Source organism: Elgaria multicarinata, chromosome 6 (genome assembly GCF_023053635.1).
Source record: "Elgaria multicarinata webbii isolate HBS135686 ecotype San Diego chromosome 6, rElgMul1.1.pri, whole genome shotgun sequence".
NCBI lineage: Eukaryota > Metazoa > Chordata > Lepidosauria > Squamata > Anguidae > Elgaria > Elgaria multicarinata.
In genome coordinates, this window is record NC_086176.1 from 118,698,196 (window position 1) to 118,711,695 (window position 13,500).

Genomic DNA, 13,500 nt, shown 5'->3' on the forward strand with positions numbered 1-13,500 from the left:
TGGCGCATTGTGGACACCAACTTCATTGGCTGCCAGTCCGGGTCCGGGCCTGATTCAAAGTGCTGGTATTAACATTTAAAGCCCTAAAGGGTTTGGGGCCAGGCTATCTGAAGGAACGCCTCCTCCCATATGTACCTGCCCAGACCCTAAGGTCATCCTCAGGGGTCCTTCTCCGCGAGCCCTGCCAAAGGAAGTGAGGCAGGCGGCTACCAGGAGGAGAAGGGCCTTCTCTGCTGTGGCACCCCGGCTGTGGAATGAGCTCCCTAAGGAGGGGCGCTTGGCACCTACATTATCTGCTTTTAGACGCCAGGTGAAGACCTTTTTATTCTCCCAGCATTTTGACAGTCTATAAATAAATTTTAACTCGGTGTTTTAAATTTGTAATTTTGCATTGCTGCTGTTTTTATCTGGTTGAGCTTTTATATTGTATTTTATAGTATGGTTTTATACTGTTGTTTTATGCTTTGAATGTTTTTAATTTTTGTGAACCGCCCAGAGAGCTCCGGCTATTGGGCGGCACAGAAATGTAATAAATAAATAAATAAATAAATAAATAATAAACTCCCTGTCTTTTTGCAGTGTTCAAAGTCCTACTCCAGCCAGTTCCTGGACATCTTTCATGCTCACCACATGGCCGTCGATGCCGTGAGCTGGAACCCCTTCCACAGCAAGGTCTTCATGTCCTGCAGTTCCGACTGGACCGTGAAGATCTGGGACCACACCATCAAGTAGGTCCGGCCGTAGCCTGGGCATCTCCACGCTGTCCACTCCCTGCTCTGCGTGGCAAATGGTGGCTGTTTCTCATGGCCACCTAGACACGAATCGAGGTCACATTGCAGTTCTCCACGGCTACAGGCCAACCACAGCTGCTCAGGAAGTCGCCCAGATGGGCAACAGTTTTGGGATGCCAAAGAACTGGCCTCTGACCTCAGAGGTGCCATCACAGGGGATGCTGACCATGACAAGCACCGGGATCACATCCCACTGTGCACAGTGGGAGCATAGTCTAGCACAGCCTTCCTCAACCTGGGGCGCTCCAGATGTGTTGGACTACTGGGAGATGCAGTCCAACACATCTGGAGCGCCCCAGGTTGAGGAAGGCTGGTCTAGCAGCTCCTCTCTCAGGTTGCGAGGTGCAGATACTTGCGGAGCAAAATGTCTCAGGTTGGCACTGACAGTTCTTCCTTAGCCCGCTTTTGGGTGTCGCTCCTCACCCCTGCCCTCCTGACCTGGAGTGGGTCACAGGTGGAGTTGATTTAACTGCCCCCTGGCCTGATGGGCCCTAGAAGCAAAAGGACGCAGGAAACCGCTGCAGGCCAGCAGGGTCAATCGTTCTGACTCCAGGGAAGTCACCTGGGCCTCCTGCTGAGCAGAACCTGCCTGTTTTGTTTGTTAGCAGTGGCACGGTGGAACCAGGTCTCAGAGGGATGCATCTCCTGCGCCCTTTTATTATAGCAGGGTCTCTGACATCATCTGACACCGCCCTCAGACTGCTCTGCTCCCTCGGAGCTTAGCTGCAGTCCTCACAGTAGCTTGGGGGGGGGGGGCGCGGGGGAATGAATTTTCCCAGCAACAGTGTTGTTCCCTGTTGTAATGGAATGTTTTTTGGAGCAACTTGATCTTGAAGGGGAGATCTATTCGCTTTACAAAAGATGAAAACTGTCAGAACGGGTCTCTTGAAATCAAGCAACACAGTTGCCTGCATTTTGGGACTTGGGGCCGCGGCTTTTGAGACTTATCAGGATAAGTGCCTCCACTTCAAAAAGTGCTACTTACCCCTGTGTGTTAATTTCTGCTTTCTGTAAGCTTTCCCCTTAAACCTGCTGCCTAGCCTAAATTCCTTCCACTTTAGTTTGCCTGCCTGACTGCCTTAAAACGTAGCTGGACCTGCTCTTCTTCGTCTTATTATTATTATTATTATATTTATTTGTATCCCGCCTTTTGCCCAATGCTGGGCCTCAAGGCGGCCTTACAAAGTTTAAAATATACATGGGGGGGGGGAGGGAAACAAAACCATAAACAATTAAAAAATACACAACAAAATTATAAAACATTAACATAGATGGAGGTCTGGATTATTCTCCAAAGGCCTGCTTGAACAAAAAAGTTTTAGCCTGCTTCCGAAAGCCCATCAAGGAGGGAGCCAGCCTAGCTTTCCCAGGAAGAGAGTTCCAGAGCACCGGAGCAGCCAACGAGAAGGCCCTCTGCCATGTTCCCACCAAGCGTGCCTGTGAAGATGGTGGGACTAAAAGAAGGGCCTCTCCAGAAGATCTCAAAGTACGGGCAGGCTCATAGGGGAGAATACGTTCTTTCAAATAACCTGGACCCGAACCATATAGAGCTTTATAGGTCATAACCAGCACTTTGAATTGTGCCCGGAAACAGACTGGAAGCCAGTGGAGCTGTTTTAACAGGGGAGTTGTCTGCTCCCTGTAACCAGCCCCGGTCAACAATCTGGCTGCAGCTCTTTGAACCAGCTGGAGTTTCCGAACACTCTTCAAAGGCAGCCCCACGTAGAGCGCGTTACAGTAATCCAGTCGGGTTGTAACTAAGGCATGTGTCACCGTGGCCAGGTCTGACACCTCTAGGACGGGCGCAGCTGGCGCACTAGCTTTAACTGTGCAAATGCACTCCTGGCCACCGCCGAAACCTGGGCATCCAGGCTCAGGGCTGAATCCAGAAGAACAGCCAAGCTGCGGACCTGTGTCTTCAGGGGGAGTGTAACCCCATCCAACACAAGCTGAATCCCTATTCCCTGATCTGCCTTTCGACTGACCAGGAGCACCTCTGTCTTATCTGGATTGAGCTTCAATTTGTTCGCCCTCATCCAATCCATTACTGCCAACAAACAGCGGTTTAGCACAGAAACTGCTTCCTTGGAATTGGGTGGAAAGGAGTAGTAGAGTTGGGTGTCATCAGCGTACTGGTGGCACCGCACCCCACAACTCCGGATAACCTCTCCCAACGGTTTCATGTATATGTTAAATAGCATGGGGGACAAAACAGAGCCCTGAGGGACTCCACAGGCCAATGGCCAAGGAGTCGAACAGGAGTCCCCCAGTACCACCTTCTGGGTCCATCCATCCAGGAAGGAATGGAGCCACTGTAAAACAGTGCCTCCAAGACCCATCCCAGCAAGGCGGCCCAGAAGGATACCATGGTCGATGGTATCGAACGCCGCTGAGAGGTCCAGCAGAACCAGCAGGGACACATTCCCCCTGTCCAGTTCCCGGCGAAGATCATCCACCAAGGCGACCAAAGCTGTTTCTGTCCCATAACCAGGCCTGAAGCCAGATTGAAATGGATCTAGATAATCCGTCTTATCCAGGAATCCCTGGAGTTGGGAGGCCACCACACGCTCCAATACCTTGCCCAAAAATGGGATGCTGGAGACTGGCCGGTAGTTATCCAATACAGTGGGGGCCAAGGAGGGCTTTTTCAGTGTGGGTCTTACCACTGCCTCCTTCAAACAGGCTGGGACCCTTCCTTGGCGAAGGGAGGCATTGACCACTCCACTTACCCACTCAGCCAGTCCCCCTCTGGCAGCTTTTATAAGCCAGGAAGGGCAAGGATCTAGTATACACGTGGTGGCTCTCACCAATCCAAGGACCCTGTCCACATCATCAGACTGTGCAAATTGAAAGGTATCCAATAATGCTGGACAAGCAGGTGCCAAAGTTACATCCACTGGATCTGCATCAACAAAAGCATCCAAGTCAGAGCGGATCCGAGCGATTTTGTCTGCAAAGTGCTGGGCAAATTGGTCACAACAGGCTGTTGAAAGGTCTGAAATCACTTTTGGGGGGCCAGAGTGTAGAAGGCCCCTGACCACCCGAAACAGCTCTGCTGGACGGCTCTTTGCAGACGCAATAGTGGCAGAGAAAAAAAGTTTTTTCGCTGCCCGAATTGCCACAGAGTAGGCCTTCAAATGGGCTCTAGCCTGTGTTCGATCAGATTCACTCCGAGTTTTCCGCCAACGTCGCTCTAGCCTCCGTCTCACTCGTTTCATTGCTGCCAGCTCACTGGAAAACCAGGGGGCTGGTGTGGCTCCACAACGTGAGAGAGGGCGCTCAGGAGCAATCGTGTCCACTGCCCTGGCCATCTCTGCATTCCAGAGATCAGCCAGGGCATCGACAGAATCACCTGCCGAGGCAACAGGAAAATCCCCAAGAGCCATCAGGAAACTATTTGGATCCATCAGCCTCCTCTTGACTTGCTTCTGCTTCAAATGGTTTCTGCAGGCGTTAGAATCATAGAATAGCAGAGTTGGCTATTGAGTCCAACCCCCTGCTCAGTGCAGGAATCCACCCTAAAGCATCCCTGACAGATGCTTGTCCAGCTGCCTCTTGAAGGCCTCTAGTGTGGGAGAGCCCACAACCTCCCTAGGTAACTGATTCCATTGTTGTACTGCTCTAACAGTCAGGAAGTTTTTCCTGATGTCCAGCTGGAATCTGGCTTCCTGTAACTTGAGCCCGTTATTCCGTGTCCTGCACTCTGGGAGGATCGAGAAGAGATCCTGGCCCTCCTCTGTGTGACAACCTTTCAAGTATTTGAAGAGTGCTCTCATGTCTCCCCTCCATCTTCTCTTCTCCAGGCTAAATATGCCCAGTTCTTTCAGTCTCTCTTCATAGGGCTTTGTTTCCAGACCCCTGATCATCCTGGCTGCCCTCCTCTGAACACGCTCCAGCTTGTCTGCGTCCTTCTTGAATTGTGGAGCCCAGAACTGGACGCAATACTCTAGATGAGGCCTAACCAGGGCCGAATAGAGAGGAACCAGTACCTCACGTTACCTTACCCTCCCAGTCCTCTGAAAATGCCATGGCTATCTCCTGACACCCAGGACCTTTTGTTTGCAGGACTCCCATGTTCATCTATGACCTGAATTCTGCTGTTGGTGACGTTGCCTGGGCTCCATATTCTTCCACCGTCTTTGCTGCTGTTACCACTGATGGAAAGGTAAGATGCTGCAAATGGCGCTTGACAAATCCCCTGGTTGAAACGGAGGAAGGAGAGATTTATGGGTTCTGATAACAATAAGGGAAAGGAGATCAGTGCAAGAGTACACTGAGAGGGCATCAATTTCACAGATATAGCGCATTCTTTCAGTGTTTCTGATCCCATAGTCCAGGTGCAAAGGGATATTTCAGCCTCTGGAGGTGCTTTGTATCACTCTATCTCATCTTTTTGGTTTCAGGCAAAGACATAATTTCCCAGGCATTTGGACATTAGTTACGGCCCAGTTGTTGTGGGCAGATTTGTGGTGTTCTTGCCAAGTTGTGGTGTTCATGCTAAGCTGTGAGCAGGGGGGAGATTTTATGCATTTTGGATAAGCACTTTTTGTAGTGTATTGTTTTAGATTACATATTTATGGTTTTATTTGTATTATTGTGCTGATTAGGGTTCATATCGAATATATTCCTGTTATGTTAATTATGGATTTCTGTGTTTGTGTGTGTAACCTGATCGGTGACTCCTTTTTTCAGTGGGAGTCAACACATGATTTAATAATAATGTCTGGTTGTGATTGGCACAGGCTCTGTCCTGTGCACAGCAAAGAGGAGGGAGAATTTGGCCTTATCTGCATTTTATGCAAACCAACCAAATTCCCAGACTAATATGCAGATTGGGACATCCTTCAGCCTGCTCAATTCTCTGAACTTTGCAATGCTTTTCTCAGCTCAAAAAAGTACACGCAAACATGTATATATTAATGAAGGTTGCACACAAATTGCTTATGGCTAGATCCACACGAGTGCTTTTTATTGGTATGGAAGGAAAAAGGAAAGGACCCTCTCGTGCAAGCACTTGAGTCGTTGCTGACTCCTAGAGGGACGCCTGCTGTCGCTGATGTTTTCTTGGCAGACTTTGTAGTGGGGTGGTTTGCCGTTGCCTTCCCCAGTCGCAGTTACCTTTCCCCCAGCTAGCTGGGTCCTTATTTTACCGACCTCGGAAGGATGGAAGGCTGAGTCGACCTGAGTCGCTCTGCTGGCTGGGGCATTCTGGGAGATGCAGTCCAACACACCTGGAGCGCCCCAGGTTGAGGAAGGCTGACTTAGAGGCTCGACTTCTGCAATGCGCTCTACATAGGGCTACCTTTGTGCCTAGTCCGGAAACTTCAACTAGTTCAAAATATGGCAGCCAGGTTGGTCACCGGTACACCTAGGGGTGACCACATCACATCAGTGTTAAAATCTCTTCACTGGCTGCCAATTAGTTTCCGGGCGAAGTATAAAGTGTTGGTTCTTACCTTTAAAGCCCTACATGGTTTGGGTCCAGGCTACCTGCGGGGTCGCCTTCTCCCGTACAATCCGCCCCGCACACTCAGGTCCTCTGGGAAGAATTTACTCCAGCCATCAAAAACAAGGCTGACAACTATTACCCAACTATTTATTCTGCCGCTCCCAGTTCGTGGAAGAGATTCGTCAACTTACCAGTCTTCCAGAATTTAAGAAAGCCATAAAGACTGACCTCTTCCGGCAGGCCTACCCAGCTGAATTTTAAGATGCCTTTTTTAATGGTGTGCTGCTTTTAATGATGCACTTGTTTATTTTATTTATTTATTTATTTATTTATTTATTTATCATACTTATACCCCGCTCCTCAGCCAAAAAAGGCTCTCGGAGCAGCTTACACTTAGCAAAAAAGACAGTCCCTGCCCTCAGGCTTACAATCTAATAAAGACATGACACACAAGGAAAAGGAGTCAAGGAGGGAGGGAGGGAGGAGAGAGAAAGAGAGAGAGAGAGAGAGAGAGAGATATTTAAAATGTTTGAATTAGTTGTATGTACTTTACGATGTTTTTATTTGTGTTGTACCCCGCCTCGATCCAGAGGGAGAGGCGGGTAACAAATAAATAAAATTATTATTATTATTATTATTATTATTATTATTATTATTATTATTATTATTATTATTATTATTTAAATTATTACAGCCCAATGCTGAAAATGGATGAATCAGAATTTGTTGCAGTTGGACCTCATTTTCATCAGCGCTGTTAAATCAAGGTTATAAATTCAAGATGTTGGAGGAGTCGCTCTCCACTGGAGGTGGGGGGGATTTGTCCACTCCTCTGTTGTAAGAGAGACTATCCCTCTCCACTGGGCATCTGTGTCAGATGCCATTCCAAATCTTCTTGGGAAAACTACCAAGGAAAAAGATTCTGCCACATCCCTGATCATTGCTGGAGTATTTTTTTAGTTAGGAAGAGTTGCAACTCCTGGATACCTGTGAATGCATGGGATGGAATGAGAGCGCAGCCCCCCCACCCCCAGCTATCCCACCACTCCTGCTGAACTAAACAACCAAGGGATGCGCTGAACGTTTCTATTCAAGGCTGCATCTACTTTCGGTTTTGTTGCAGAAACAAGACCCGAGCTCTACACAAAGAGCTTTTCCTTTTCTGCATTTACACTACATGATCTCTAGGTGGCGCTGTGCAATAGTGGAATAGTGCAAATAAAAAAAGTAGAAACAGCATTTCAGATATAATACCCCATTTTCCCTGTTCTTAAAAAAAAAAAAAAAAATGGGAAACATGAAGACCATATTCACTTGCTCTAAAAAAAAACTGACACGAAACTGGAAGGTCACACTCACTTGTTCCTACGTCATTGTCAACCACCCATGGTTTTAACAAACTGTGGGTGGATGTGACGTGCGACAAGGGTCTATGCCTCGCTGTCATTGCGCTTGCTCTGTCGCTTTACATTGGCCTTCCAATGTAAAGCGCCAGGATCTCTTCTCGATCTTCCCAGAGTACAGGACACGGAATAATGGGCTCAAGTTAAAGGAAGCCAGATTCTGGCTGGACATCAGGAAAAACTTCCTGACTGTTAGAGCAGTACGACAATGGAACCAGTTACCTAGGGAGGTTGTGGGCTATCCCACACTAGAGGCCTTCAAGAGGCAGCTGGACAACCACCTGTCAGGGATGCTTTAGGGTGGCTCCCTGCATTGAGCAGGGGGTTGGACTTGATGGCCTTGTAGGCCCCTTCCAACTCTGCTATTCTATGATTCTATGATCCCCAGCCTCATTCCCTCCAGACTGAAACTCCCAACAGGCCCAGCAGCAAATCTGAGCAGGCAACAGGAATGAGAAAGAGAGCCAAGGAAGGGGCTACTATTTCCTTAGTGGAACTTCAAAATAGGCAAGGCCTGCCCTTGTACATGAAGCAAAAGATTCTGCAAAAATAAAAAAATAAGGGGGTGGTGAAGAATGCAACAGGTGCTGCATCTGGAGACCTCCGGCCTCCTCTTCCTCGTACAACCTCCTCTTCCTGTTCCTCAGCGAAGGGGCAGTGCAAAGTCCAACCCCCTGCATTGAGCAGGGGGTTGGACTCGATGGCCTTGTAGGCCCCTTCCAACCCTGCAATTCTATGCCTCTATGAAGAAGCCTTCACCCCTCTTTCATCTGGAATAAAGGATTTGTTTGGCACCTGCACCCAGAGGCTGTAGAGATTTGATGGTTCTGTATTTTAAAAGAATTGTTAGCCTTAAAAAAACTCTTTGGGTGTGTTGTTGTTGTTGTTGTTGGTGGGGACATAGACCCTGTGTGCTTTGGGGCAACTGCACGCTCTCTCTTTTGCAAGGGATCAGCTCTTTGGCAGAGCTCAGCAAGACGAAGTTCCTCTTAGATGGTGCTTAAACAAGCGCCTCAGATTCATTTTTAATGGAGACTTTTCAATCCCGCATCAGGGGACAGGAGGATTGTTCCTAACCCTTCGGCCCCAGAGATCTCCTATTTTAATAGCACAGTTCAATTACTGCGGATAATTCAGTACCGCCACCTAATGAAGTACGGGCTGCATTAATTCCGGAAAGCGATCTTCTTTAATAGGATGCATAAAACTACTGAAGGCACAGCTGGGAAATGTAGGGCTTTTATATTCAGGAGCATCTGCCAGATTTGCCGTAATAAATAATTGTGCCTTCGCCCCGCAAAAGGCGAGAAACTCTGGAAAACACTGATCAGATCATCAATTGGCTCATCTGCGGTGGCACCGGACCCCCACCTCACCCAAAGAGTAACGGCCCAGGACTGATCGATTACAGACAATTTGCAAAGCAGACAGATATTGCGTGAAAACACTTCATCTTCACAGGCTGTGTCAGTTGTTTGACTATGAATGGATGCACGTTCATGTTTACAGTGCGTTTTGAGGGGGGGAGGGCTGTAGTTTTCTGTGTGTGAGTTGGGGGGGGTGATATTCCTATTAAATAATGCATTTTGACCCATAGACCTTCCTCTCCAATTTGTTTGATATAATTGCCATGACGTATATTTTGTAAAAATTGCTGATAATTGTTCATCCTTCCTAAAAATCTTTTTAAAAATCAACAGGGTTGCCATTATTATTATTATTATTATTATTATTATTATTATTATTATTTGTCTCTCTTTTCTTACTCGTGGTGGTTTTTCTAGATGAACATGATGGGCTTTGCCAAGTCATGCTGTCTTTTATTGATTCAGAAATTTCCTCTGACTATTGAACATGTTTTAAGTATGACTGCTTTCTGGATGTTGGTGTGCTGTGTCATTATGGTGGAACAAGATACGTTGAGAGCCACTGGTTTATATATAAAAAAGGATGTTGCAGGTTCATGGGGGAGAGGACTAGTAGCATTAGGCATGGTAGCTAAATGGAGCATTCCTACTCAAAAGACCTCTGGATGCCAGATGTACGTGGGACAAGCAGAAGATGAGGGCTGTTTCCTTTGTGCCTGATTACTTGGACTTCCTGGAGATATCTTGCACTATTGAAATGAGAGCATAGAATCATAGAATAGCAGAGTTGGAAGGGGCCTACAAAGCCATCGAGTCCAACCCCCTGCTCAGTGCAGGAATCCACCCTAAAGCATACTTGACAGAGGGTTGTCAGCTGCCTCTTGAATGCCTCTAGTGTGGGAGAGCCCACCACCTCCCTAGGTCACTGATTCCGTTGTCGTGCTGCTCTAACAGTCAGGAAGTTTTTCCTGATGTCCAGCTGGAATCTGGCTTCCTGTCACTTGAGTCCATTATTCCATGTCCTGCACTCTGGGATGATCGAGAAGAGATCCTGGCCCTCCTCTGTGTGACAACCTTTTAGGTATTTGAAGAGTGTTATCATGTCTCCCCTCAATTTTCTCTTCTCCAGGCTAAACATGCCCAGTTCTTTCAGTCTCTCCTCACAGGGCTTTGTTTCCAGACCCCTGATCATCCTGGTTGCCCTCCTCTGAACACGCTCCAGCTTGTCTGTGTCCTTCTTGAATTGTGGAGCCCAGAACTGGACACAATACTCTAGATGAGGCCTAACCAGGGCCGAATAGAGAGGAACCAGACCAGTACCTCACGTGATTTGTAAACTATACTTCTGTTAATGCAGCCCAAAATAGCATTTGCCTTTCTTGCAGCCATATCACACAGTTGGCTCATATTCAGCTTGCAATCTACAACAATTCCAAGACTCTTCTCGTTCGTAGTATTGCTGAGCCAAGTAGCCCCCATCTTGTAACTGTGCATTTGGTTCTATTTCCTAGATGTAGAACTTGGCATTTTTCCCTACTAAATGTTATTCTGTTGTTTTCAGCCCAGATGCAGGACTAGATGGACCTTTGGTCTGATCCAGCAAAGTCCTTTTCTTCTTCCAGGGCGGCAAGTTACAGGACAGTTAAACCTGTCCCTTAGGGAATGGGCCGTAGCTCAGTGACTGAGCACCTGCTGTGTATGCAGAAGGCCCCAGGTTCACCCCCTGGCGTCTCTAGGTAGGGCTAGGAAAGAAACCTGCCTGAAACTCTTGAAAAAGCCACTGCCTGTCCGTGTCTACAATACTGGGCTAGATAGACCAAGGGCCTGACTCGGTGTAAGGCAGCTTCCCACGGTCTTATGTCATCCTCATCACAGAGCTTTGCAACGTCGGCCTCTCCTAGGCTTTTATACCCATTACCCAGCCATCCTTCTGACCCAGGTCTCTGCAGCAGCATCACTCTCTATCCCTCTTCCCTTCCTCCGACAATACCCAACTGAAGACTACCAGATGTCTCCTTACATTTCAGACTGGGCCATCACGTTGCAAGAGCTGCTTTAGCCATCCAAGCAGGCGAGAAAAAAGCCATTTGTTCAGCGTTAAAAACTCGACATTTACCCATTTCAAGCTATGCTTTGCCTCAGGGACATTTCTATGCATAAAACAATACCAGAATCTTAAGAAGATAAAGGATTATTTTCTTTCTTTCTTTTTACTGGAATTCGCTTGGCATTTGGGAGAGTTGTTTTAAACATTCGATACTTAATTGGCTTATCAGCCATCAGAAAAACACGATGAATCCTCCAATGGTTTGCATTTCTAGCAGTGGGTAAAGGAGCTGTCTGTTTATAAGGGGCTGCCTATATGGCAGCGGGTTGCCACCACGATAAGGAAAACCCTGCGCTTTTGCTGCGTCAGGGTGGCAGTGGCTAATCCCGACCTAGCAGTGGAAACGTGGGGTTTCCAGTGGCCGGGCTCACCCCCTGCCCTCTGCCTGGGCGGACAGTGACCAATCAGGGGTCTCCATCTGCCCGGCCACGCCTCCACTGCAACTCCAGAGTGAGGATAGGCTGTGCATGCGTCGTACTTGCCTTGCTCTAGAGAAAAAAGTTGGGGGTATGTTCCTGACTTTTTTGCTTCGCAGTGTCATGGGAAAGCCCAGCAATGGCTGCTGCATCATTATTATTATTATTATTATTTATTTATTTATATAGCACCATCGATGTACATGGTGCTGTACAGATTACACAGTAAATAGCAAGACCCTGCCGCATAGGCTTACAATCAAATAAACAACGCAGTGCCACCGCGCAGCCACCCAGGGGCTTTCGATGTGTATAGACAGCCCCTTAGTAACCTTGGGAAGCAGACCCACTAAAGTGCTTCAGGTCTGCACACTCTTGATTTCTTCAGTTTTGTCTGTTGATAGATGAGGGCCATCAAGTTTTGCTTACATGACTTTGCATGTAACAGTGATGTGAACTTTAAAAGGTGAGATATTAAGTAGATTTGTCTCTCAGTAAGGGTATCAAAGTCTACATTATTTAGGGTGACCATACTTTGGAAACCAAAAAGGAGGACAACATGGCCACCCCCAAGGGAGTGTGCCCACCAACATGTCCAGCCCCCAAGGGGTGTGCCCACCAACATGCCCATCCCCAAGGGGTGTGCCCACCAACATGCCCATCCCTCAAGGGGCGTGCCCACCAACATGTCCAGCCCCAAAGGGGCGTGCCCACCAACATGTCCAGCCCCAAAGGGGTGTGCCCACCAACATGCCCATCCCCCAAGGGGCATGCCCACCAACATGCCCATCCCCCAAGGGGCATGCCCACCAACATGTTCAGCCCTCAAGGGGCATGCCCACCAACATGCCCAGCCCCCAAGGGGCGTACCCACCAACATGCCCAGCCCCCAAGGGGCGTACCCACCAACATGCCCAGCCCTCAAGGGGCGTGCCCATCAAAATGTCCAGCCCCCAAGGGGACGTGCCCACCCAAACATGGCCTTGGTCACATGTCTGATTTCACAGCACACAATTAAGACAAACCTGTTCTACATAACATCTTAATGTTAAAATCACTGGAATAAAGAACAAGTGAGACATTCCTATGCTTCTGAAATTAACTTCACTCGCTCCTACTTTTGTAGCTTTTGCTGAACTTTGAAGCTTTTGCTATACTCTGTGTGATGCAGTCTCCCCTTCCCTCAAATATCTTTTCTGACTGCAAATCCTTCACTGGATGACCATAGTCTCACCTTTCCTAACATTTAACACTCTTTCCCCATCACCTTTCTCATATCCATACGAGTTAGCATACTGCTAGCACTGAACAAATGAAGCAGTTGACAAGTACAGAAAAATCTAGTACAACAAACAAGCAAACAAGCATTCAGAAAGAGTATAAACTACTATTACCCTGCAAACATTAGCCATGGAACAAAATGGACGAAAGGCTAGCACCTCTTAGCTTGTTTCAACTTCAACCAGACATAACAGTCAAAAACAACAAAGAAAAACACATCTACCTCATTGACATAGCAATAGCTAATGACAAAAATGTTGCAGAAAGGAAGAGGACAAGAGAGAGAAATCTACACCACTGGCTATGGAAGTTAAAGAACTATGGCAATAGGAAAAGTTACAATTACTCCATTAATCACATCATTATTATTTTTTACAGAAAGCCTTCAGAAATTAGGCCTACCAAAATATTTGCACACCAACCTCCAGAAAGCAGTCATACTTAAAACATGTTCAATAGTCAGGAAATTTCTGAATCAGTAAAAAACAGCATGACTTGGCAAAGCCCATCATGTTCATCTAGAAAAACCACCACGAGTAAGAAAAGAGAGATTAATAATAATAATAATAATAATAATGACAACCCTGTTAATTTTTAAAAAGATTTTTAAAAAGGATGAACAATTATCAGCAATTTTTACAAAATATACGTCATGGCAATTATATCAAACAAATTGGAGAGGAAGG

The 13,500-nt window shown here is 47.2% G+C and overlaps 1 protein-coding gene across 1 annotated transcript in view; it reads left to right on the forward strand.

Annotated features, from left to right (window-relative positions):
• Positions 1–13,500, forward strand: part of DNAI1 (dynein axonemal intermediate chain 1) — a 211,084-nt gene that overhangs the window by 115,429 nt on the left and 82,155 nt on the right. Inside the window, exons 17-18 of the mRNA XM_063128314.1 lie at positions 580–728; positions 4,857–4,956. Of these exons, the coding sequence (XP_062984384.1) occupies positions 580–728; positions 4,857–4,956 (249 nt within the window). The remainder of the gene's footprint in view (positions 1–579; positions 729–4,856; positions 4,957–13,500) is intronic.